The sequence below is a fragment of the Odontesthes bonariensis genome, chromosome 10 (genome assembly GCF_027942865.1).
Source record: "Odontesthes bonariensis isolate fOdoBon6 chromosome 10, fOdoBon6.hap1, whole genome shotgun sequence".
Lineage (NCBI taxonomy): Eukaryota > Metazoa > Chordata > Actinopteri > Atheriniformes > Atherinopsidae > Odontesthes > Odontesthes bonariensis.
In genome coordinates, this window is record NC_134515.1 from 4,282,114 (window position 1) to 4,309,849 (window position 27,736).

The 27,736-nt window shown below is 43.8% G+C and overlaps 1 protein-coding gene across 1 annotated transcript; it reads left to right on the forward strand.

Moving 5' to 3' along the window:
* Nucleotides 1–3,840: 3,840 nt before the first annotated feature.
* Nucleotides 3,841–27,090, forward strand: stk35 (serine/threonine kinase 35). The gene is made up of 3 exons (XM_075475986.1): nucleotides 3,841–4,549; nucleotides 6,999–7,816; nucleotides 24,289–27,090. The coding sequence occupies exons 1-2, from the start codon at nucleotides 4,006–4,008 to the stop codon at nucleotides 7,739–7,741; spliced, it is 1,287 nt and encodes a 428-aa protein (XP_075332101.1). The 5' UTR covers nucleotides 3,841–4,005; the 3' UTR covers nucleotides 7,742–7,816; nucleotides 24,289–27,090.
* The last annotated feature ends 646 nt before the right edge of the window (nucleotides 27,091–27,736 follow it).

Sequence of the window (27,736 nt, forward strand, 5' to 3'; positions counted from 1 at the left end):
TGTATTGTATTAAAACCAGTCCCTATATCTGGCTGAAATAGTACTTGTTAGGCAGTTTTGTCTGATAAATATACAAATATACTTGGTAAGATTTAGATTTTTTTCCAGTGTGGCAATTCTATGAAGGACAGTTATGTTGTGCTGAGACTCCAACTCACACAGAATCCCTTTAAATCTGCCTCTAATCTCAGCTTCTTATGACTTATTAACAAGCTTTGGGTCCATGGACTGTCGTATCGGACTCGTTGCTCTGGAATATATTTGTTGACATCTTGAAGCACCTTGACTTGCTTTTTCTTCTTCCTTTCACATGTTCTGCTCCATCTGTTCCGACATATTTCTATAAACAGATCTGTAAGCAACTGATCTCTGATAATATACCCTGAGACCCAGCGATGTATTTTTGTCACAGCTTTATTTAAAGAACAAAACGGTCTACACTGATAAAAGCAGTACGTTCTGGGCTTTCCATTGATGTGTTGGTGTCCTTCAGGGGGTTACTTGGAGTTATATCTGGAAACTGAACCAAAAAACAGTAAAATTGATAAAAAAGGAGCATTAAAAACAATACTTCCAAACCCCCCCGATCCTACCTCAGCTCCAAGCCAAAACACCAACGGATTGTGTTGTGAATTCAAAGAAATACATGAAAATATATATTTAGGGACCTCTGTAAGAGTTATTCTTTCTTTCCGTACTATTATTATTCTTTGCAAAAGGTGCTCGAAAAACTCTTGAAATTTTGCGAGCGCCACCTGCCAGTCGACGACATGAAAGAATCTAAATTTTATATTTTTGGGAGTTGCTCATTGACTCTGTAGCGCCCCCTACTATGCTTCAAAATGGTCCCCGCATTGGGGTTAGTTTCGCGTGGGACAACAACATTCGGTACACTCATTCATCATGCCCAGATGCACAAAAAAGTCTCTTGCCGCCATGGTCCCAGGCCCACAGGAAGACGGCCATTTTGGATGGAAGGTGCGTTTTTGTGCCATTTTTGACCGATTCCATGCCTGCATATGATCAAATTCGTCCTACAGATTTAATGCTACAGACTTCAAACTTGGCCAGGTTACTCTTAAGACATGGGGGAAAAAATCATGGGGAAACTTAAAAACTTAGAGGGCGTGGGTGTGGCGACGCCTCAAAGTTCGATGACTCGCCATCACTCGCCACAAAAAATGAAGTCGCTTATAACTCCCACATACATTATCCAATCTGTCCCAAACTTCATACGGTGAATGCTGGACCCAGCCTGAACGCATCCATATAATCATAGTGACATCCACCTTTAGCGCCACCTGCTGGTGGTTGGAAACATCTTTTTTTTTTCCACACCTCGTATTTGATCGAACTCCTCCTACAGATTTAATTATATATATTTTTAGCTCATAAACAGGACAGAAATGTCCACATTCTGAGTCAAAGAAGCATCGGTTAAACAGGAGAAGAGGAGTCTTTAAGCAGAGGAGATGGTTTCAGCATCACCTTCCCAGCACCTACAGCGCAGCATTAACTCTTAAGAATGACTTTAACGACCCAAACGCTGGTCAGGTGGTTCAGTCAGTGGGGTCACATGGCACTGAAAGGATCGGATTATTGGCTAAATTACAATCAGACTGAGTTATTAAGTGCATGTAGACACCTTAATCTGACTATAAACTGGATTGGATGGGATTCAGACCCCGAGATAACTGGGTTGGAAGTCACTCTAAACCTGCTTGTAGACGGTGAAGCTCGTGGTGAATCAGACTTTGCGTTCTGCGCATGCTCCAGATGTTTTCCCGGGGTCGTGACCCGGAAGTCAAAGGAGACGATATTCCTGTTGTTGTCGCCGTCAGAAAGAAACAAACAGCGCGATGGAGAATGCTCCGTTGGGCATCGAGTTTGTGCAACAAGCAGCTCATCACAGACCAAATGTAGAGGGACGTAGCTTCATCTGGCTCTGCGTTCTCCATCTTTCTCCAATGCCTGAGTTTGTTGTTGTTGTTGGTGGTGAAGAGGTCAACAGGAAGTGGCTCTGTTAGCAACAGCTGGAATGGGTACAGCGCCACCTATCATCCCGGGGTATGACACGCTTTGTGCCTCTGATCCCATTCATTCACCGCCATATATCCAAGGAGAATTACCCTCGCTCAGCTCATTCTTATTGTAATTTAGCCAATTATCTCATCCTTTCAGTGCCTATCTATTCATTTATTTCTTCTAATTGGTATTTTAACCCTTGGCTAAAACTCTGTGAGGACGTCCATTCAGCTGTTTTAACTCGTAAAAGAAATGAACAAAACCAAAACATGACGTAAAACTGTTTTTCCTTCCTTCATGTCTTTGGTTGAACATTTTCTATGTTCAGACATGCTGTTTGGAGTTTTCTGTCCTGACTTATTTAGACCTGAATGTTTCCCCTTTGGCAACGTTCCCATTCTGTTTGCTCTTGCTCCAGATTTCAGATCCAGCTGACCTGGAACATCCAACATGAATGAATCACCATCTTGGATGAGTTTTATTATCCTCTCCATTGTTTCCACTGACAGCTTCCTTATTGGGGCCACGTTTCTTTTCAATAAGCAGCTCATTAAGTCCTGACTTTTAGACTTGTTTTAGAAATGCAAACGCATATAAAACAGGTTTGTAGGAGTTCCTTCTTCCTCCTTGGTAATGTCGTTAAAATCAGGAACATCCTGTCTCAGAGTGATGCAGAAAAACTGCTCCATGCATTTGTTACTTCTGCTGTAATTCTTTATTATCGTTCTGTCCCACAGATTCTCAGAAAAGCCTCCAGCTGATCCAAAAACGCTGCAGCCAGAGTTCTGATGAGATCCAACAGCAGAGATCATATCTCTCCAGTTTACATATAAAGCTCTTTATGACCGAGCTCCATCTTATCTTAAAGATCTCACAGTTGGATATTTTCAAGAAGAAGAATCTAAAAAAAAAACCTAAAAAAACAACAATTACATAAATTTTTATTTTATTTTTGGAGGTTTGTTAAAGAAAAAACAGGATTGTCCAGCTATACATCCTCTTAATTGTTTTATATTTTTCTTTTTTCCCCTCTTACTTGATTGGTTTTAACTGTGTCTTTTAATTTTTGTTTATTTATTTTAATTCTCTTTAAATTGCTTGTTTTCATGCTGCTTTATGCCGTTCTTTTAAATGCCTTGTCTTTATGTAAAGCACATTGAGTTATGCCTTGTATAGCTGTTAAAATGATTAGTTTTGCGTCATATCTGTGACTTGTTTATCTTATGTATTATTTTTTATTAAATTAAACATCTGAGTGGTGATTGCGTAATTTTATTTTGCTATTATTTGTTTATTTTGCCGGTATTTGTTTTTCCAGACATATAAAACACAGAAATAATGATGTTTTCTAAACAAAAAAAGTGGACTTTTGAGTCAATTTAATCCCAAAATTTAAAAAAAAAAAAAAAATCCAGTGTTTGATAACTGATGCCGTGTACATGCTCGTGTGCACGTGCCTCCACTCCCACTCCTACGTAACAGCAGACAATGGATGGAGGAAGACGCACGAGCGGACTCGTAATTAACCCGAAAATTCATCGTTTTTTTTGTTCAATACCCGCTAATAACGGGCTGTTATTAAGATTAAGATTAAGATTAAATCCATTAAAAAAAAAAGTAAACAAACCTGAACGCGCACGCTTTATTTTTACAGTTTAAACTCCTCGGGCTCTCAGCCAATCAGCGGGCGGCGGAGCAGACGCGTAAGCCCCGCCCTCTGTTCTGTTCTCTGCCTCTCAGCCAATCAGCGGGCGGCGGAGCAGACGCGTAAGCCACGCCCTCTGTTCTCTGTGAGCTGGAACATTTTGTTTATGAAGCCAAAATAGTTGCTACAGCTGGGACAGAAACCTGTGTGCGCATCGCTCCAGCTCCCGTTTTTTTATCCGGATAAACCTGCGAGTCTTCCCCCCTAAAAAAACAAAACAAAAAACTCTCTTTGGTCAGAGTGTAAGTAATGACAGATAAACACGTCCTCCCTTCATGCCTACTTTCGACAAAAAAGAAGTTATGGATTTATGCGACGGGAAGAGGAGAAGAAAGGTAAACGGCGTGCGGAGCTGCAGGCGGAGCGTGGCCGCCAAGATGAAGCGGGACGCGGTCAAAGTCCTCCGCGCCCTCACGGTGGAGAACAACAACCGCACGGAGCGCATGGAGGAGGAAGAGGACGAGGACTGCTTCTCCATCAGCTTCCTGCGGGGCGACCGCTCCGGCCCGTCCGTGGTCACCGCCCCCAGGTACAGCCTGCTGCGGGAGGTGGGCCGCGGCAGCTACGGGATCGTTTACGAGGCCGTGGCCCGGAAAACGGGGGCCAGGGTGGCGGTGAAGCGGCTCCAGTGCGACGCCCCGGAAAACGTGGAGCTGGCGTTGGCCGAGTTCTGGGCCCTGACCAGCCTGGAGAACCGGCACCAGAACGTGGTGCAGCTGGAGGAGTGCGTGCTGCAGAGGAACGGGCTGGCCCAGAAGATGAGCCACGGGAACAAAAAGTCCAAGCAGTACCTGCGCCTGGTGGAGACCTCGCTCAAAGGTACATGCACGCTCATTGTTGGCTAAATGCACGCGGAAAGGCGACTAAAAGATGTGTCCTGACTCCAGAGGAACCTCTTTTATCTCGATTAGAAGTTTATAAAGATAAAGATTTATACAGCATGAATGCAAACTAAGAATTCCTGCACAAAATGTACAGTTTTCTCATTTTTAATCAAACAAATCTGGCTAAAGCCCACTAAAAGGTGTGTCCTGACCCCAGAAGAACGTCTTTATCTTGATTAGAAGTTTAAAAGGTGAGCATGGATACAAACTTTAAGAATTCCTGCACAAAATGTACAGTTATCTCATTTTTAATCAAACAAACCTGTCTAAATCTGGCTAAAGCCCACTAAAAGATGTGCCCTGACTCCAGAGGAACCTCTTTGTCTTGATCAGAAGTTTATAAAGATAAAAGATTTGTACAGCATGAATGCAAACTTGCGAAGAATTCCTGCACAAAATGTACAGTTTTCTCATTTTTAATCAAACAAACCTGTCTAAAAAATGTCACAATAGCACGAATCCCATGCAAACCAACACTAAGGGGTGCAGTGGAAGCCATCCTAATAACTTATCACCTTCTTTTATCTGATACAAAGCAGAAAAGCGTGACATAACAGCCCCTGTTATGGTGTTTTAAATGTCGTGCAGCTGCTGGATCTGCACTTAAAACCGACCCTCGTGGCTCCGAACTGGACGCTTTGCTTTAGTGTTTTAAAAGGAGCCACTAAAAGGAGTTTTTTTGTGGATTTCAGGTGATATTGATGTCCTTTGCAGCCTCCTGTGTGGCGGTGACGTCGCTGTATGTTACCTATAAGAGGCACAGCGTGGCTGTGCTTCCCCTCGGCTCGTGAGAGAACACAGTGTACTACTTGGCAGCCTGTTTCCCCAGTTGCTTGTGTGCTGAACATCCACACGCTACAGCCATGTCGGTGTGATGTAACACATGTTATGAGACTTATTTTTATCGATATATTACTATTGTAATGCATTTAGTTTGACCTATTTATCCCTTCGTTTTGAACCTATAACACAGCTGAATATATACGATAAAGTGAGTGATAGTTTTGCTTATAAAATCCCTGATTTTAAGTGATTCAAGCTGCCTGCTTTCTTTTAAAAGCCAAGCAGTTATGTAAGTGTCACCATTCTGGCTCTTTAAATAAAATATTAATCTTAATCCGACATTGTTTTTAAAGCCAATAAGCGACGGCATGATTTTAGGATCCGAGCAACAATGTTGAAGGAGTGTTTCTGTCAGGTTTGAGTCGAGCGTTCGCCTGACCTAGTTTCAGAAGTGTGAAGTGAAGTTGTGGTTTGGGCCCTGGCACGGCAGCCTAGAGCGCTTATCGGGGAAGGTCACTGCGGGCGTGTGACGTGGTTCAGGCGTTTTTTAAATCCAGCTTCACTGCGACTGCGATGTTACTCCTCGTCCATGAGCACAATCCGGTCAGTCGGCGTCCTTCGTGACCAGCCGGAGCGCCATTTTCTCGCTGTGAAAGCGTTCTGCCAGCTGCTTCATAGTCAAACTTTAAAGGGATAGTTCACCTCTTTTGACATGAAGCTGTGTAACATCCCATATCAGCAACATCATTTCTGAACATCTTCTTACCCCCTGCTGCGTCCTGTGAGCAGAGTTCCAGCCTCGTTTTGGTGTTGATGAAGGTAGTCCGGCTAGTTGGCTGAGGTTTAAAAAATAAAGCGTTTTGCTTCTCAAAACAAAATGCGTTCAAAAGAGTACAGACTTCACAACCGCTTGGCCCTATTTTCTCTCCCTTCGTATCACTGCCTGCTGTGCAGACCGAAGTGCAGACCGAGCAGCAAACACCGTAACAGGTGCGGCTGTCTGCAGGCGGCAGTGATACGAAGGGAGAGAAAATAGGGCCAAGCGATTGTGAGGTCTGACTTTTTCCTGGAGAACCATTTTGTGATGCAAATGTATTACTCTGTTGAACGCATATTGTTTTGAGAAGCACAACGCTTTATTTTTTAAACCCCAGCCAACTAGCCGGACTACCTTCATCAACACCAAAACGAGGCTGGAACTCTGCTCACAGGACGCAGCAGGGGGTAAGAAGATGTTCATAAATGATGTTGTTGATATGGGATGTCATACAGCTTCATGTCCAAAGAGGTGAACTATCCCTTTAAAGCTCTGTTATCTGTTTAACTAAAGGATGTGATATTGGCCTCTTCAGATGGATGCAGAACAGTTAGTCAAGGCTCATCCTTCCACAAACGTTTGAGGTTTGAAACCTCAAGTGTGACTCAGTTTCCTGGTGGTTTCCTCGTGCACGCCATCAGACCGCTGATTACGCTTTATCTTCCACTTTCAGCCTCATCAGTCAACGCTGAAACGCTTATTTTCTTTGCACTTTGAAGAGCGTTTTGCTTTTATTTTTGTGGCTGATTTTGGTCGTCACGTTTCTGGTGTCTTTAACCCGCAGGCGAGCGCATCCTCGGCTACCCGGAGGAGCCGTGCTACCTCTGGTTCGTCATGGAGTTCTGCGAAGGCGGCGACCTCAACCAGTACATCTTGTCCCGGCGGCCGGACCCGCAGACCAACAGGAGCTTCATGCGCCAGCTGACGAGCGCCATCGCCTTCCTGCACAAGAACAACATCGTCCACCGCGACCTGAAGCCGGACAACATCCTCATCTCGCAGACGTCCGGCTCGCCCGTGCTGAAGGTGGCCGACTTCGGCCTCAGCAAAGTGTGCGCCGCCCTGAACCCCAAGAACACCGAGGAGCAGCCTGTGGCCCGCGCCGGCGGCAGGGGGAGCACCCTGAACAACATGGTGAACATTAACAAGTTCTGGCTGTCGTCGGCCTGCGGCTCGGACTTCTACATGGCCCCCGAAGTGTGGGAGGGCCACTACACGGCCAAGGCCGACATCTTCGCCCTGGGCATCATTATCTGGGCCATGATCGAGCGGATCACTTTCATCGACGCCGAGTCCAAGCGCGAGCTGCTGGGCACCTACGTCCGGCAGGGCTCCGAGATCGTGCCCGTGGGCGAGGCTCTGCTGGAGAACCCCAAGATGGTGCTCCACATCCCCCAGAGGGCCCGGAGCTCCATGTCCGAGGGGGTGAAGAAGCTCCTCCACGACATGCTCGCAGTCAACCCTCAGGACCGGCCGGACGCCTTCCAGCTGGAGGTGCGGATGGACCAAGTCACGTGTGCGGCGTGACGCTCCCACCTTCCTTAAACCTCCTTTTTTTTTTTAACCCCAACCAGTCAAAGAAGGGACCTCTTTACCCCCCAGGTAAGCTCCATTTCCTCCATAACTTGTTTCCATGAATGTTACCTGTACAAAATGTTCTGGTGCAGCTGAACTCTCACATCCACCCTTAAACATGGAAGTCAGTCAGTGGGGTCACATGGCACTGAAAGGATCGGATTATTGGCTAAACTACAAGAAGACTGAGTTATTAAATTGATGTATACACCTTAATCTGACTAAGAACTGGATCGGATCGGATTGTTGGCTAAATTACAATAAGACTGAGTTATTAAGTTGACGTATACACCTTAGTTTGACTAAGAATTGGATCAGATTAAGGGCTAAATTACAATAATAATGAGTTGAGCAAGGGTAATTCTCCTTGGCTATATGGTGGTGAATGAATCGAATCAAACTCGGGCATTCGAGAAAATAGCGAATGAAGCGTAAGATGAAGCTACGACCCTATTAAGTTTATGTAGACACCTTAGTTTGACTACTAATTGGATCGGATCAAGTTACTCGCGATTGGATTAAGACCACCTTGCAGCATACAGACAATCAGTGGGGTCACATGGCACTGAAAGGATCGGATTATTGGCTAAATTACAATCAGACTGAGTTATTAAGTGCATGTAGACACCTTAATCTGACTAAGAACTGGATCGGATCGGATTCAGACCCTGAGATAACTGGGTTGAAAGTCACTCTAAACCTGCTTGTAGATGCTGAAGCTCGTGGTGAATCAGACTTTGCGTTCTGCGCATGCTCCAGATGTTTTCCCGGGGTCGTGAACCGGAAGTCAAAGGGGACGATATTCCTGTTGTTGTCGCCGTCAGAAAGAAACAAACAACGCGATGGAGAATGCTCCGTTGGGCATCGAGTTTGTGCAACAAGCAGCTCATCACAGACCAAATGTAGAGGGACGTAGCTTCATCTGGTTCTGCGTTCTCCATCTTTCTCCAATGCCTGAGTTTGCTGTTGTTGTTGGTGGTGAAGAGGTCAACAGGAAGTGGCTCTATTAGCAACAGCTGGAATGGGTACAGCGCCACCTATCATACCGGGGTATGACACGCTTTGTGCCTCTGATCCCATTCATTCACCGCCATATATCCAAGGAGAATTACCCTCGCTCAGCTCATTCTGATTGTAATTTAGCCTTTCGGTGACATGTAACCCCACTGAGGGAAATGTGCTGCTGGAGTGATTAGTGGGACTTAGACACAGGTGTCGCCACCACTGGCTTAAATGGGACACTGGCCGCTGGTAACCCAGGGCTGGAAACTAGTAATCTTCCTTTGAGCTACACCGTTGGTCTCTCTCTTGCCCCAGTCACCGTCTGGAACAGGTCTTATTTCAGGTCTTTGTTGGCGTATGGTCACAGGTTTGTTGTGGTTTCCCACTCTTTGGTCTGTGCTTCAGAAAAGCTGCAGAATGAAGAAGGGAACAGGTCTTTATCACTTCCAGCTGCCAGTAGGACAGGTTAGGTGGCCTCCTAAAACACCAGGGCTTTAAAGGGATAGTTCGCCTCTTTTGTATGACATCCCATATCAGCAACATCATTGATGAACATCTTCTTACCCCCTGCTGCGTCCTGTGAGCAGAGTTCCAGCCTCGTTTTGGTGTTGACGAAGGTAGTCCGGTTAGTTGGCTGGGGCTTAAAAAATAAAGCGTCTTGCTTCTCAAAACAATATGCGTTCAACAGAGTAATACATTTGTATTACAAAATCGTTCTCCAGGAAAAAGTCAGACCTCACAATCGCTTGGCCCTATTTTCTCTCCCTTCGTATCACTGCCTGCTGCCGCCTGCCGCCAGCCGCGCCTGTTACGCTGTTTGCTGCTCGGAAGCAGGGGACTGCTCGGTCTGCACAGCAGGCAGTGATACGAAGGGAGAGAAAATAGGGCCAAGTGATTGTGAGATCTGACTTTTTCCTGGAGAACGATTTTGTGATGCAAATGTGTTACTCTGTTGAACGCATATTGTTTTGAGAAGCAAAACGCTTTATTTTCTAAACCCCAGCCAACTAGCCGGACTACCTTCATCAACACCAAAACGAGGCTGGAACTCTGCTCACAGGACGCAGCAGGGGGTAAGAAGATGTTCAGAAATGATGTTGCTGATATGGGATGTCATACAGCTTAATGTCAAAAGAGGCGAACTGTCCCTTTTAAACTGACTTTTTCCACTGTTTAGGGTAAGAACGCCTCTCTTTTGCTTTAGTTCTGCTCGCAGTTTCTTCAGTCTTTACTGAAAGAAACGCTAACTGGGACTCTAAAGGCAGCCGGCGCCATGTTGGCCCGGTCTGCTCCCACGTCTCTGTGGAGGAAACGGGAGTAAAAGTACCTGAAAGGCTGATGTCAAGACAAAAGAACGAGCTGTTGTTTAAGCATCTGATTTAAATGACTGAACAGAAACAGAAGCTGTTGACGGTGGGTAACGGGTCGTGTTGATGGCCGCGGGGGTTGGAGAGGGTGTTTTAGTCAGAAGGGAGGATGAGTTTTTAAACCACGCAGGGATCAGCCCGGCCCTGAGGGCAGGCGTGTGAAACAGAAAACAAGCTCTCACTGTCAGAGCGGAGTGCGCTGGCACGAGATCGCTGCACCTGCTCGGCGTTTGCGCCCACACCTCGCAGCTCATTATGTCTCGCGTGAGCCGACTGATTCTGACGTCTGATTCCATCAGAGCTCAGTGCTGCCTGACGGCGCCCTCCGCCCACTCGCACGCTCCAAGTTTCATTCGGTTACTTCCCACCGCAGGAATCTTTCTAAGCATTCCTGTTCTGAATTAACTACTCCGGTGACTCCTTTAGCCACCGAACCCGTGTGGATACGCCCCCCCCCCCCCCGGCGCCAAAGGAACCAGCTGTGTGCATCGGTTGAGCAGGGCCCTGAAGGACTCGTCTTCCTCAGGTCCCAAACAGCCACGGAGACATTTTTAAGATTTATTTAAGAGTTTTAAGTGATCACAAAGTGAACTGGAGTTGGATTAGCTTCAGGATGGGAAGGAAATGAGCTGTACAAGACAAAAGAAAAGAATAAGGCTGTGTTCGAAACCGCCTACTGCATACTTCCATACTACATACTACATACTGCATACTACATACAGCATACTACATACTACATACTTCCATACTACATACTACATACTGCATACTACATACCGCTAACTACATACTACATACCGCATACTACATACTTCCATACTACATACTACATACTTCCATACTACATACTTCCATACTACATACTACATACTTCCATACTACATACTACATACCGCATACTACATACTACATACCGCATACTACATACTACATACTTCCATACTACATACTACATACTTACATACTACATACCGCATACTACATACTTCCATACTACATACTGCATACTACATACTGCATACTACATACTTACATACTACATACTTCCATACTTCCATACTACATACTGCATACTACATACTTCCATACTACATACTTCCATACTACATACTGCATACTACATACCGCATACTACATACTACATACCGCATACTACATACTACATACTTCCATACTACATACCGCATACTACATACTACATACTTCCATACTACATACTGCATACTACATACTTCCATACTACATACTGCATACTACCTACCGCATACTACATACTACATACCGCATACTACATACTTCCATACTGCATACTACACACTGAACACTGCATACTACATACTGCATACTACATACTACATACTAAATACTACATACTGCATACTACATACTGCATACTACATACTGCATACTACACACTGCACACTGCATACTACACACTGCATACTGCATACTACATACTAAATACTACATACTACATACTACATACTGCATTCTACATACTACATACTGCATACTGCATACTACATACTGCATACTACATACTGCATACTACATACTGCATACTACATACTGCATACTGCATACTACATACTACATACTGCATACTGCATACTACATACCGTATACTACATACTACATACTTCCATACTACATACTCATCGATTAGACAGTATGCATAGCGTTCACCCACAATGCATTTTGCTCCTGCCCGAGCCGAAATCAGCCGGCCTGAAGCTGATTTCGCTTAAGCTCTAAACTCTGTAAACTTTAGCAACATTTGAAACATTTTCAGGCGAGAAAGTAGTCGTTTAGATCCCCAACGTGTTGAAAACCTGACAAAATACCGGCTGTTTACAATTTTGTTCCCACGAATTCGGCGCTACTAAAGCTAGCCGCAGTGAGCAACGCACTTCCGGTTATTTTCACAAAATAAAATACCCGTTGCCTTTTATCACAGGGAAAGCCATTACCATACAATTGGTGCTTTTGTTTTGAAAACAGGAAGTGAACCTACCCTCGTTGTAGCTAGCTTGAAACTGCTGTTTTGACAGGAAATGACGATCGGCGACGTCATGTTACGTTGCATCTTGGGTAGTTTGAGTACGAGTAGTAACCTCATGATGCATACCCAACATTTAGGAGAATCTAGGATGCATCCGGGAACTTCTCGCTTACTCAAACTCGCATACTAACTCAAAAAGTTAGTATGAGAAGTAGGAGAAGTATGCGGTTTCGAACACAGCCCATGTCTAATAAAACAGGAGAAAACAGACTCCATGTTACCAGTGCACCAAGCTGCATTAAACACCTCCTGTGGTTGGGAGGAGCTCTCAAATGGCTCTTCATGACTGAAATGTTCTCCGGGAGCCAATCGTCTGCGAGCTGCCGGAGTTTCGACCCATCTCAGCATTAATTAAAACGTCTGGAACCAAAGCAGTCGGAGCACACAGCACCTGTTACCTGCCATGCTCCACTGAGGGTCCTCAGAACCGTTCGGTTCAAAGTCCTTTTTTACGTGGACGGAGCTCAGAGATGTTCACAGTAAAGGCGTTTGGACGAAGTTTAAAGAAGAAATAATGTCTAAAAGTTGCTCCTTTAAAGTGATTTTTTTTTACCAGATAAAGGAGTGTTTTTATCTGCTTCGGTTTTTATGATGTAACGATGATGAGGTTTAATTGTCAGATTTAACGTCTCCAAGTGTTGGAACTAACTGGTTTGTGTCTCTTTAACGGGATTAAAGTGCAGATTTGACATGTTTTAGGATTGATTCGACTGGTTCCGATCCGTGTTAACGCTGATTTTTATTGATATAAAGATAATATTCCCTCCTGATTCGCTCCTTTAAACACTGGTGTGGTTCCTGTCGTCTCTTTGTAGAATAAAGTATAAAAGACTTTTAATATATTTTGATGTAAAAGGGCTGGTGTGGAAACAGGTTTGATGTATTACCTCCTTAAAAGACTTCCTGCTGATGTAAACTGTATCATAACAGCGGGGTGTTTATCCGCCTTAATCCCATTATGAGTGGATGATGGATGTATTTTTAAACGCAGGTCACTAAATTTACCTGAGGAAGGGGATTCAGGAAGTGCTCCATTCTTCCCCTGAAGGATATTTTAAAGTGGAACTTATCCACAGGCCTGAGCCTCGCAGTGCGGCTGCTGAGTTTTATCATCTTTGCTCTCAGTTCAGGCCACATAAACTGCGCTCTGAGGGTTACATAAGGAGGAATTAAAGGTGCGCGCTCATTAGGAAATAACTTCTGCGGTGGTGACGGAGCAGGAAAAGGGTCCCCGTTTGCCATTTGGAGCGGAAACTCCTTGTAGCGCATCAAACGGCCGCTGAGTGGATGCTCGGTGACCCGAGCCGAGCGTCTGTTTGTTCGAGCCGGCCTCTCCGCTGACCGGGGCCGAGCGCCGCGATTGTTCCACAATTAGCTCTGAGATCCGTCCCATCATTGTCTGTTTGCCCCTCGTTGGAAGCGCCTGCTCGGGGTGACATAACACCTCCCAGCTGCAGGGAGGGAGGTGGAGGCTAACCCTGCCCTGCTCTGCAGATTGGCCTGGTTGTCTCGCAGCATGATGGGACAGAAAGTTATGCAACAGGCGCCGGTTCAATGGGAAGACCGGGGATTAGTGGCTGTAAGCAGGCGGAGGGCGGGGCAGTTGTTCCTGCAGCATATACTGTATATATACTACATACTTCCATACTGCATACTCATTCAATCAGACAGTATGCAGAGCGTTTACCCACAATGCATTTCACTCCTGCCCGAGCTGAAATCAGCCAGCCTGAAAAGCTGATTTCCCTTAAGCTCTAAACTCTGTAAACTTTAGCAACATTTGAAACATTTTCAGGCGAGAAAGTAGTCGTTTAGATCCCTAACGTGTTGAAAACCTGACAAAATACCGGCTGTTTACAATTTTGTTCCCACGAACTCGGTGCTACTAAAGCTAGCCACAGTGAGCAACGCACTTCCGGTTATTTTCACAAAATAAAATACCCGTTGCCTTTTATCATAGGGAAAGCCATTACCATACAATTGGTGCTTTTGTTTTGAAAACAGGAAGTGAACCTACCCTCGTTGTAGCTAGCTTGAAACTGCCGTTTTGACAGGAAATGACGATCGGCGACGTCACGTTACGTTGCATCTTGGGTAGTTTGAGTATGAGTAGTAACCTCATGATGCATACCCAACATTTCAGAGAATCTAGGATGCATCCGGGAACTTCTCGCTTACTCAAACTCACATACTAACTGAAAAAGCTAGTATGAGTAGTAGGAGAAGTATGCGGTTTCGAACACAGACAGTCTCTTTGGCTTTATTTATTCAGCACCGACCACTTTTTCCTCCTTATTGATCGATAACTTAATCTGTAAAGTGCTAAAAGCATTCAGCAGCAGTTTAGACCGGGCCCATTTGGGCCTGATGTAATCAGGATTTCACGTGGCTGTAATGATTAAAGGGACAGTTCGCCTCTTTTGACATGAAGCTGTATGACATCCCATATCAGCAACATCATTTCTGAACATCTTCTTACCCCCTGCTGCGTCCTGTGAGCAGAGTTCCAGCCTCGTTTTGGTGTTGATGAAGGTAGTCCGGCTAGTTGGCTGGGGTTTAAAAAATAAAGCGTTTTGCTTCTCAGAACAATATGCGTTCAACAGAGTAATACATTTGCATCACAAAATGGTTCTCCAGGAAAAAGTCAGACCTCACAATCGCTTGGCCCTATTTTCTCTCCCTTCGTATCACTGCGCACAGTCTACACAGCATGTTTTTCTGTATTCATTTATCTTCTCTGCGCTCACTGGTTGGCTCAAACTTTGTTGAAACAACATCATAAAATCAGTCAATAAATCATTTTATTTTCATTTTTGGCTTTTCCTGGTTATTCCGGGTTATCCCGAGCTTCTCAGTACTGGATTTATGCGTCATTTATCTTATGTGAATCCAGTAAATTTTGGAAAAGTGGAACCCTGAAAGAGCCAGTTTGGGAGTTTTTTTTACTGATGTTAGTCACAAAAAGTGAAGAAATCTGCAACATTTCACTCCGTCCGGGGTTAAATCTGAATATTTAACGGCGTAGATAGTAGTTAGCATTCGTAGACTGAAATATCTGCAGGAACTCGTAAAAGTAAAATATTGAAACACAAAAACAAAGCTCGTTATCAGCATGTTTTTCTGTATTAATTTATCATTCACATGTAAAACTTCTCTGCGCTCACTGGTTGGCAAACATCATAAAATCAGTTAATCAGTCATTTAATTTTAATTTTTTGGCTCTTCCTGGTTATCCCGAGCTTCTCAGTACTGGATTTATGTGTTTATGTGATTCCAGTTGAAGTCTTGGAATAAATCTCCAATATTTATGGAAAGTGGAACCCTGAAAGAGCTGGTTTGGCAGTTTTTTACTGATGTTAGTCACAAAAAAAGTGAATAAATCTGCCACATTCCACATTAAATCTGAATATTTGGCAGCGTAGATAGTAGTTAGCATTCGTAGACTGAAATATCTGCAGGAACTCGTAAAGTAAAATATTGAAACACAAAAACAAAGCTTGTTATCAGCATATTTTTCTGTATTCATTTATCATTCACATGTAAAACTTCTCTGCGCTCACTGGTTGGCTCAAACTTTGTTGAAACCACATCATAAAATCAGTCAATAAGTCATTTTATTTTCATTTTTGGCTTTTCCTGATTATTCCTTGTTATCCCGAGCTTCTCAGTACTGGATTTATGTGTCACTGAGAGAGATTCCAGTTGAAGTCTTGGAATAAATTTCCCATATTTATGGAAAGTGGAACCCTGAAAGAGCCGGTTTGGCAGTTTTTTTACTGACATTCGTCACAGAAAGTGAATAAATCTGCCACATTCCACATTAAATCTGAATATTTGGCGGTGTAAATGGTGCTTGGGAAGTCCCTGGTCCTGTAATGGATGTGTCGCTGTTCTGTGCCCAGCTGTCTAACCCATCCTTTGCCCCCCCCGCCCTCCTCTGCTGGACAATGGGAGCGCTGCTCCTGGTTCAGGGCTTACGGAGGCTTTCGTCGGGAACATTTTGTCCTCTCGCTGTGTGCCAGCCATGTGCCGCCTCTGTCTTAACCAGGACAGGCGCAGTAAGCTGCCCCCCCCCCCCCCCCACGTGCACAGCTCCCGCTTCAGGAATCTTTTTTTATTATTATTTATTATTTATTGAACAATCTTTGCACAAGCTGAGGCATTTTCAGGGACTCTGAACCCTCCGAGGCGTTTGGACGTTCAGCTGAAACCTGAAAGCGTTTCTGAGGAACGCCTGAAGGAAGCGGTGTGTTTGCACAGCGCAGAACAGCGTGTTCTGTGTGTTCTGTATGTTCTGCGTGTTCTGCGTGTTCTGTGTGTTCTGTGTGTTCTGTGTGTTCTGTGTGTTCTGTGTGTTCTGTATGTTCTGTGTGTTCTGTGTGTTCTGTGTGTTCTGTATGTTCTGTATGTTCTGTGTGTTCTGTGTGTTCTGTATGTTCTGTATGTTCTGTATGTTCTGTGTGTTCTGTGTGTTCTGTATGTTCTGTGTGTTCTGTGTGTTCTGTATGTTCTGCGTGTTCTGTGTGTTCTGTGTGTTCTGCATGTTCTGCATGTTCTGCATGTTCTGCATGTTCTGCGTGTTCTGTGTGTTCTGTATGTTCTGCATGTTCTGTATGTTCTGTGTGTTCTGCGTGTTCTGTGTGTTCTGTGTGTTCTGCATGTTCTGCATGTTCTGCGTGTTCTGTGTGTTCTGCATGTTCTGCATGTTCTGTATGTTCTGTGTGTTCTGTGTGTTCTGTGTGTTCTGTATGTTCTGCATGTTCTGCATGTTCTGCGTGTTCTGTGTGTTCTGTATGTTCTGTATGTTCTGTGTGTTCTGTGTGTTCTGTGTGTTCTGTGTGTTCTGTGTGGCTCGGGTACCACAGAGCAGCTGACACATGCCTGAGCGAGGCCACCTCCTCCAGGTCGGGCAGCAGCGAGCACGTTAGTGAGCTCGTAAATATTTCCTCTGGGCCTTTGGGGGTTCACAGCGAGGAAGCCGTTACGTAAAAAGACTTTATGTTCCTTTTGTTCAGTCCGAGGCGCAGAAACTGGGAAAGGGAAAGTTTCTGATCTTATTTCTGCTTTAACATCATTTTCAGATTTTTAGAATTAACAGATTTTCTTCAAATCCAGGCTAAAAACCTACTTATTCAGTATGATGACACTTTTATCTTATTTTATCTTGTTGTATTTTATTGCTTTCACTGTTCTTTTATTGTTTTTATTTGTTTTTACTTATTCTGCTCTTTATTTATTACCCGTAAGGATTGTCAATAAACAAATATCTTTATTGATTTTTTTTCTTTTAATTAACAAACAACCACATACAAAAACAAAGCAACAAGAACAAAAGAAGGCACTTTAACAGACATAATCATCAAGCACAACAGTAAGTAGATACAAAATCTGGAAATGAACATTAGTGAAGAGAGTAAAAAGAATAACATGAGCAGAAAGAAAATAAGTTACACAATCTCCGACAAAGCCCCTCCCTCCAAAACTGGCCATACAGTGTGAGAGTCCTTCAGCCCACATTTGCTTACTTGGGCTATACATAGATCTGCATGAGAGAGCAATTTTATGTTTATGTTTTGCTTCAAGTATACAATACATTAACATTTAACATACTTTCTGTGTAGAAAGCATCCAGTTGGTGCTCATACGGTCGCAGAATGACACGTCTCCTCCACTCTGATGGATCTAATGGGTTTACACGTTGTTAATCTCCTCAGACTCTGTGCATCCATCATGAATCCGTCACAGCCTCGCAGCTTCGGCTGCTTCTGTTGTTCTCGACGTGCCTTTTTTATGTGAGAAATCCTGCAGCTGAGGGTTACTTTTAGTTTGCAAATGATAGATGAGGAGAGAGGCAGGACAGCAGGTCAGACCCAAACGTTTCAGGCTCTTCTTCAGACACTCATTAGATAGATTCAAGCATCCAGTAGCAGACATAATAAAGCAATACAAATGTTTATACAATTATAAACACTTTAAAAACAATCTAAGAATTTAAAAAACAGTTTAAAATATATAAAGTGACCAGTAAAGTAAGACGAAAGTGAAATATAAATCGGCTTTTTGAGAGTTCACTCCCTAAACTCCCCTGTGAGGGTTTACAGATGTTTATTTTGGGTCCAAAGCTGCACATCTGCATGGCTTCGTAACACATTCGATCCTCCCAAACGAACAGATAAACCACAGCAGTCGGATAACTTAGATAGATAGATAGATAGATAGATAAGTACTTTATTCATCCCAATTTGGGGAATTATTATGTTGCAGCAGCGTGCAGTATAAAAGATATGTAAACAATTAAAGGAAAAACAAGCAAATAGAATTAGGCTGCGGCTACACGAAAACGTTTTTCACTGTAAACGATACTTTTTCTTATCGTTTCGCTGTCGCGGCCACACGGAGCCGGCGTTCCCACTACCCCAAAACGATAGTTTTTGAGAACGGGTTCCAGAGTGGGAAAGTTTGAAAACGGCCTCGTTTCGTTTCCATTGTTACAGCTAAAACGTTTTTGCGTCAGTCACACGTTGACGCTGTGAGCCAATTTTAACACTTCTCTATTGTCTCACAGCGTGGCGTGACACAGTGGCGTGTGTACTGCATCGTTTCATCCGTTTTCGTCTGGACAGCAGCGCGTTTCCGTGTGGTCGCAAGAATTTTCGTACCCGTTTTAAAAAAAAACCTCGTTTCGTTTTCGTGTAGCCGTAGCCTTAGAATAAACATCAGCTATAAACAAATCTACAGTATAGATAACTTCTGCTTTCCTGACGTCTTCCTGGGAAATCCTTGTTGCTTGTTTTCCTTTTCTCGCCTCTTTGTTCTCGTGTTCTCTCAAAGTTTCGGCCGACCTTTAGGCAGAGGGTTGTCTGGCTCTGATCCGCGTGTTAAATTTAACACGTTTAACTTCCCCAAATGCTTTTTATTTCACGTTTCCAGCTCAGATCTAAAAGATGTCATAATGATAATAATAATACATTTATTTTCTTTTTAAAAGCGCCTTTCTCAACACTCAAGTACACTTTACAACACATTAAAAACACAATAAATAAAATAACACAAGTTAAAAAGAGGCTAGAGGGAGATTTCAGCTCCAGATTTTAAGGCTTTTTTAAACAAACTCTCAGGTTTTACTGACAGTTCTGCTCTGTTAGGTGTCAGATACTGTTGGCTGCTAAAGGAGGTTTCCCTGCATCCTGGAAACGTCCTTACCCTTCAGTATCAGGAAGCTGTTTAAGGCAGAAGCTCATTTCCATAATGATCCGTTTAGATGAAGGAATGTGAGCCGCCCGGAGCAGAAAGAAGCTGACACGCCCTCCCTCTCTGCTCGCTGTGGCTGGTGCACAACATGCAAATGTTTGCTCTAAATGAGCTGTTCTCACTCCCGGAACAGAAACCAGGAGTTCCGGTTTCACGTCAGATAACGCTTGGAAATATTCCTTTAGAATACCGACTGGGACAGATACAAAGTGGGGGTTCCTTCCCCTTCTCTGACCTGGGCCTCTTCACATCTAGGCTAAAAACCTACTTATTTAGGATTGCTTTTAATACCCAGTAGTATGATGACACTTTTATCTTATTCTATTTTGTTGCTTTCACTGTTCTTTTATTGTTTTTTACTTATTCTTCTCTTTATTTATTACCTGCGGTAAAGCACTTTGGTACACCGTAAGGATTGTCTGTAAAGGGCTGTAGAAATAAAGTATATTTAAAGGAGCATATTTGACCATTCAAGTAAAAGACATGCGTCTGCAGACCTTCCTCTTGTGTATTTGCTCTGAATGAGCTTTTTTTCTGCTTTGTTTACATCACAAAGGGTTCAGTTTGGCCCCCGATACTCAAACTTAGCAACTTTTCCTGATGTGGAGCCACTTCTGCTGACGCTAAAAGTCAAAATGGTGGCGCTGTAATCAGTAACTATTTATATAACCACAGCGCTGTCTGGTGTCGACCTGCAAACTGAACATTGGGAAACAAACAGAATTTAGCTGCGATGCTCCTTCCTCTCCTAAAGGGGGCGCCGGCACCGTCGGTTCACTGAAACAGAGATGGGACCAAGTCACACAGGTGCAAGTCCCAAGTCTTAGCTTTCAAGTCCCAAGTAATTTTTTCTTGGGCAAGTCAAAGTCACCTTATTATATCAATTTTACCTGCAGAATCTGATCTTAATAAAGTGAAAACACAAAGATATAAGTAACTGTCAGTAAACATCATTGGCCAATGTGTCCAACCTGTCCACCCCGCATCATATCAAGCTAACGTTAGCTAACTACAGACTAGGCTAACAGGATAATATTAGCTCATTTGACAGCACTTACTGGTCAGAATGGATCTTTAAATGACAAACAAAGTTGTCGTCTGGCTGTCTGAGATGTTGATGCCGCATGTCTTGCACTGTGCTGTTCGTCTTTTGCCGTCAAAATGGTGATTATGAAAGCCGAAGACAACGACTCTCGGTCCCGCTGACATGTTGATGCATATCTGATATGAGTTTATTCTCTCCAGTAAACACTAAGATATGTAGAGAGGGCATGGCTGACTGACAGGGTAGGGATCCAATCATGACGCCATTCTCAGCCTGCGCTCCTACCGGGTAATCCATGTTATTTTTTAAATTAATTTATTCATTTTATATTCAAACTGAAAACATGAACTGAATAACACTCGAGTCATTCAAGTCATCGTGTCTCAAGTCAAGTGCCGAGTCTTTAACTTCCAAGTCCGAGTCGAGTCTCAAGTCTTTTATTTTTTGTCAAGTCGAGTCACAAGTCATCAAAACAGCGACTCGAGTCCCCGTCTGTCTGAAACCAGGCGTGTTCTGTGTATTTTTAAGCTGGGCACATAAAGGACTGCCATTAACTGGTTAATGAGGTGTAATGCTTCCCTGTAATGGAGAGTAAACCCTGAAACCCGTCATTTCTCTGAGGGAAGCCTTCATTAGAGCTCCATCTCTGGGCTGGGTGGGTGTGGCCTGCAGTTACCTAACCGTGCACCAAACTCTCCTTTAAAAGCCTAAATCTGAAGGCTTGATCATAGAAAACATTGAGTTTCTGTATATTCTTACAGTTAATATACAGTTAACATCTTAATTTTGGTCCCTGCTTCCCCGTCTCCGGCGTGCGTGCCTCCCGCTAAGCCTGCGCTCACACCATGTGTCCTGCTGTTATGCAACCCGTGAAAAGGGGAACAAACCTCTGCTGCCCGGCTGCTGCGTGCCAGCCGCTGAGCTATTATTAGTGCACGGCTGAGCCAAGCTGGACGCGTCCACAGGGAGGAAACGGGCTCAGGTGGCGGGTTCCTCAGGTAGATGCAGAGGCATCTTTCTCCTGAGAGAGTGGGCTTCCAATGATTGCAGATATCTGTAATATCAGTGTTATATTCATGTATATTTCTGCATAAACATGCAGAAAATCCTCATCCCCGCGTTATTAAAGGCCCAATATTGTCTGATATTATAATTAAAGGTTTCCTCTCCCAAACAGCCCAGGAGAAACTCATCCATGCATTCATCTCCAGCAGACTCCATCACTGTAACGCTCTTTTAACTGGACTTCCCAAAAAGAGCATCAAACATCTGCAGCTCATCCAGAACGCTGCTGCTGGAGTTTTAACCAGGACTAAGAGATCTGAACACATCACAGCAGCATTAAAGGCCTACAGAAAGGGGATTTTTTTGCACAAAACTGAAATAGCAGATCGATTCCTTATATACCATGGAATTTTTTTATGATTTTAAAATAATTTTAGGCCCCTGGATAGTCCTGATTAGGCCCAATAAACTATCACCAAATTTGACTCGAATTTTGGCAAACCGACGACAGGTGCGTGACGTCACGAGTGCCAGCAGCTGGAACAACCCCCAGTAGTTCTAGTAGCGAAGCCAGCAGTTTGCCAGACCTGGACAGCTTCTTCACGGCAAATTTTGATGTGTGCCGCGGGACGTCGCTTGGAAATATAAAACGTTGGGTTCAGTGCAGTTTTTATTGCGAGTAGATGTACGAAGTGCGTGTGTTGCCCTCAGCACCAGCAGCTCACACCACCGGGGACAGAGGAAGCAGAGAGACCCGCGGTCTTGTGTCTGTGCCTCCCTGTCCGCCTGCCTCCTCTCTGGTGAAATCAGCCGGAGCCATCCCGCCGTGTTCAGCTCCCTGCGGTGCGGACACTCAGGGGGAATCCACCTGGCGGAGAGCGGACACTCTCCGCCAGGTGGAGAGCGGAAATCAGCCGGCAGAGCGATCATCAAGAGCCCCTTGATGACCGGCTGATTTCAGGGCAACCATCCCACGGTGTGTCCGCTCTCCGCCAGGTGGATTCCCCCTGAGTGTCCGCACCGCAGGGAGCTGAACACGGCGGGATGGCTCCGGCTGATTTCACCAGAGAGGAGGCAGGCGGACAGGGAGACACAGACACAAGACCGCGGGTCTCTCTGCTTCCTCTGTCCCCGGTGGTGTGAGCTGCTGAGGACAACACACGCACCCACAGCACTTCGTACATCTACTCGCAATAAAAACTGCACTGAACCCAACGTTTTATTGCCTTCACCACTCAACAAGCATACTATAGCGGCAGCCAGGAAAACCCATGGCACCTGTGACGTCACACGGAAGCCCCGCCCCCAGTCTGGAATTCCAGGAAGGATTTCCAAGCGGCAAATTCAAAATCGCAAATTTCATGTCTTTATGAAATGTTTTGGTGTAGAGTCCAATGATCATTATTGTTCCTCTGTGTATGTATTATCATTATGTATTGGGTGTAGTGTCAGCTTTCTGTAGGCCTTTAAAGTCTTTACTCTGGCTTCCAGTCAGTCACAGAATAGATTTTAAAAGCCTGCTGATGGTTTACAATCTGTGATCTGTTCAGAGAATATAAAGCCAGCAGAGCTCTTAGATCCAAGGACTCAGGTCAGCTGGTCCAGTCCAGAGTCCAGACTAAACATGGAGAAGCAGCATTTAGCTGTTATGCTGCAAACAAGTGGAACAAACTGCCAGTGGAGATTAAACTTTCACCAAATGGAGACATTTTTAAATCCAGGTTAAAAACATTTCTGTTCTCATGTGTCTATGCATGAAATCTGCACGATATCTTTGAACTTATCTGGACTGTTGCTTGTTTTTAAATTATTTTATTTGTTTCTCTTTATATTCTTTTATGTATTTTTAATGCTTCTTCCACTCCCTGCTGCAATGCTTTTATTTTATGTAAAGCACTTTGAATTGTTTTGTACATGAAATGTGCTACAAATAAATTTGATTTGATTTGATTTGATAACAACAGAACTCAGCTCAACTCAACTTTATTCATAAAGCCCTTTAAAACAGCCGTGGCTGAAACAAAGTGCTGAACATCAAATCAAATTTATTTATATAGCACATTTCATGTACAAACAGTTCAAAGTGCTTTACATAAAATAAAAGCATTGCAGCAGAGAGTGGAAGAAGCATTAAAAATAATTAAAAGAATATAAAGAGAAACAAATAAAAATAATTTAAATGAATTTAAAAACAAGCAACAGTCCAGATAAATTCAAAGATATCGTGCAGATTTCATGCATAGACACATGAGAACAGAAATGTTTTTAACCTGGATTTTGTTACATGAGTAACAACATGAAATATAAGGCATAAAACATAAGAACAATGTTTAGTTTATTCCAAGCAAAAATAATATACAGAACAAGCGGCTAAGTACATTACAATTTTTGTACAATGTACAACTTATTCGTAGTATTTTAGAAGTACATTTATACAACTTCGATTCAAATAAGCTTGGAAAGGAGCGGGACGAAGACAAGCTTATAGATTCCCACCCCCATTCAGTTCTTAATAAATAATAAGGCCGCCGCCATACAATGTCAAAACAATAATAAACAATAACAGAAACGAGTCTCATGCTGGTTAAAGGCCAGGGAATAAAAATGGGCTCCTTTCATTTTAACCGTGAGTTTTGGCTATAACTGCACGATCATGGCTCCAGTCTCTCTGAAACGGGTCCAGATGTGTGTTTTTCTGTCGGCTCTCGGCTGCCTCTCACTGACCCGTTGCCTCTCACTGACCCGTCGCCTCTTTGTGTCTTCGCAGCTTTCGTGGACGACGCGGCCGCGGACTCCAGCGGAACAACGAGGGAACCGCGCAGCATCCGTAACTCCCAAAGTCGAGCTGGAAGCGACCGACTGGCCAATTATTCCAGAAGTCTGGGGACAGAAAACTCAGAAACTGTATGCAAATCAGAGCACAGCAGTGCCCCCCCCCCGCACCGCCCGGCTGCAGCCTCTGTGGAGTGGAGGGGAAAATCCCCCCCGACTGGATGTGGAACCAGGCTCCATACTTCTTCCTTTTTGCTGATTTGTTTTTGCTCCCTGCAGCCTGAGTCTGAGCCGCTCGTCTTTAAGATGTTTAACGAACTCTTCTGACTATTCTGCTTCGGTGTTTTAATGCTAAAGCATCGAACCCACGAGTAATAGATTACCCTGCCCCCCCCCTTACGACTTGTGCCTTAAAGACGATTCACACCAAGTGCGATTGGATCTTTTAGATGAAATGATTTCGTTGGTTACCGTGGAGACTGATCTGGAAACGTCCCGGCAGAAACCGATCAATTGAATCTTTTGATTTTTAAGGACGTTAAACTCTTTGAATGATGTCAGATGGGAATGTTTTTCATTCGGTTCCGGCTCTGCGCCGCATTCTGACGGCAGAGGAAGACACGAATATGAACCCCGAAGCAGCGAAGCCTCCAGACTAAACCAAACCATGTCCAGCAGGGAATTCCCACCGGACAGACGGGCGTTAGTTCCTGTTGAATCCAAAGAGCGCCCGTTGGACCAGTGCGTCTGTCCTCCTCACAGAGGACATATTTGCTCAAACAACGCACGACCAAGAGACGAATTGTGATGATGTGATCAGCCGGCTTTCTGCTCTGCTGCATCGAATGTTTTACGTTGAGGTTTGAGCTTAAAAAGCATCTCTGAATACTTTCAATTAAATATCAAGTTGGTGGGGAAACTGCAATTATCTGTAATTAAGAGATGCTGAGGGTTGATCAGGGATTGTGAGGAGCGGTTAAAGCTCCGATTCGGGAGACTTTTTGACAGGAAATTTGAAGATTTAGCATCTGGAAATAATCCCCAAAGGCAAGACGGGGAGCCTCCTTCCTTCCCGTCTTCGAGGTGCTCCAGACGCTCCGCTGGGGCACGTTACGCTGCACTGGCTGCAGCTTATTGACTGTAAGGGCGCCCGGGGGGGGGGTAAGAAACTCCAGGAAGATGGAGGATGCAAAAGGCCTCGGCTCAGTGACTCAGCAGTAGTTTAGTGTGATCCTACCTCATGCTCGGCACTCTTAAACATCTTGCTCGACCGTCTCTTTAGCCTCTCGTAGTTTCTGATTCCAGGGCCACTTTTACCGAGTGGGATAGAATCTTACCTCAGACTCGACGTCTTATTTTAAAAACCAACTTTTCTGCTTCACCTTGTGGTGTTTTAGCTACAAGTAACGACTCCTTTTTACTTTCTGTAACGACATCGCAGCTTTTTTTTTTACCGCTTTATGGCCGCGTTGCAGAGCTCCAGTGAAGGTCAGGGAGGCGGCTTCACCCCCGCAGGTCTCCGTGCGTTCGAAATAAAGCAGATTGTAGTTTACGGTCAAGTTTTTACCTGATAAAACTCATAATCCTGCTAAAAGATGATCCTAAATGTCACAAACTGAAGCGTAAAGAGATAAAAGGACATATTTTGACTCTTTAAATCAACTCATTGTGACATCTAGAGGCACAAATTGCAAAAAACTTCCCCCAAAAACAGCTCTAAAGCCAGCATTTGGTTTGTCCCTTGTGAGCTACTGTAGTAGCGAACTACCGCGCCATTCTAACGTAATTTAAATGCAGCATTTCGACTGAAAACATAGTAATCCTGCTAAAAGATGATCTGAAATGTCACACACTGAAGCTTAAAGAGATAAAAGGACATATTTTGACTCTTTAAATCAACTCATTGTGACATCTAGAGGCACAAATTGCAAAAAACTTCCCCCAAAAACAGCTCTAAAGCCAGCATTTGGTTTGTCCCTTGTGAGCTACTGTAGTAGCGAACTACCGCGCCATTCTAATGTAAATTAAATGCAGCATTTCGACTGAAAACATAGTAATCCTGCTAAAAGATGATCCTACATGTCACACACTGAAGCTTAAAGAGATATAAATACTTATTTTGTCTCTTTAAATCAATAATTGAACTCTTTAAATCCACATTTGTGCTTCCAACACGCCTTCTCTCCCACACTTTTGGACCAGGAACTCTTTGACAGTCTTGTTTCGAACACACTGAGACCTGAGCGGCTGCAGTTGGACTAAACTTTATTCTTTTCTTTTCTTTTCAGTGTTGAAACTTTGAGTAAAAATACCAAATGTTAAAAATGTGAAGGTGTCTAATTCCTGGGATGAGACTTTTGGCTTCTTGCTAGCAGACTCGTGTGACTCGTCTTTACCTTTTTTAGGATGTTGAATCTCGTCTTCACTCGTGGTTCTTTTGAACCCGGTTTCCCCTCGTTGCCCCGCAGCCACTGTATTTTTATATTTGAGCCGGTTCTTGTAGCTCTCTTCAGACCGTTAATGATTCCACTTGAACACTCGACACTATGCAACAAAAGGTTCGCTGCCTCACTGTAAGCGCCGCACAGAGCCACGCCGTTCTCTATCTGTCACGTGTAATATGTCGAACTCTTCTTCTTTTAGTGCATATTTCCAATGTGTACAGCAGTGTGTTACGTACGATGAGACATGTTTTTGTTATTGAAGCTGACAGGAGCCATTAGATGTTTGGAAAAAAGCATCTTCTTCTTTTTGCTGTAAATATGTTTGACAACTTTTCTTGAAATAAATGATTGAAAAAAAAAAGAAAGATCTAACTGTGTGGTTTAATTATGCGTTTGTGATTCGAACCATCGAGGAATTCTTTGCTTTTACCACCTTTAAGTAAATTGAATATTTAAGGGGAAAAGCCTTCAGCCAGAGGCTTCCTCAGCACCATGAGCCGACGGTTTCACAAATGCTTCATAATGACTATTCACTGAATTACGTAAATACTGCAATTATATCATTTCTAGGGCTGGGCAACGATTAAAATGTTTAATCTAATTAATCGCATGATTTCCCTGATTAATCACGATTAATTGCATTTGTACGCAGAATCCAAAAATGAATCCAAAAGTAGTGTATAGCTTTTAGCATTTAGCTTTATTTTAAATGTGCTGCCATATGAATGAAAGTGCCATAACATTTGTTGTGCAAACACACTTTTAACATCAGCATCTTTCTGTAGTTTTTATGTAGAAGCCTCGCTCCACTGTCTGTTTCCTTGAATGACTTGCTGCTATCAGTTGTGTGTTTTGCCTTTAAGTGATATTTTAGACTGGAACTACTACGCTGAGAAGACAATTCAACTTGGCAGTGTTTACAGATGACTTTGGTTCTGTCGACTCCGCCGTCTGGAAGAACTTTAACATGAAAATGGCCGAGTAAAAGTTCCGTACCCT

What these genes read in the sequence shown, in the direction of transcription:
- stk35 (XM_075475986.1), top strand. Translation starts at nt 4,006, where the DNA reads ATGCCTACTTTCGACAAAAAAGAAGTTATGGATTTATGCGACGGGAAG. An exon ending in GGTGGAGACCTCGCTCAAAG is followed by an intron (nt 4,550 to 6,998) that starts GTACATGCACGC and finishes TTTAACCCGCAG; the next exon opens with GCGAGCGCATCCTCGGCTAC.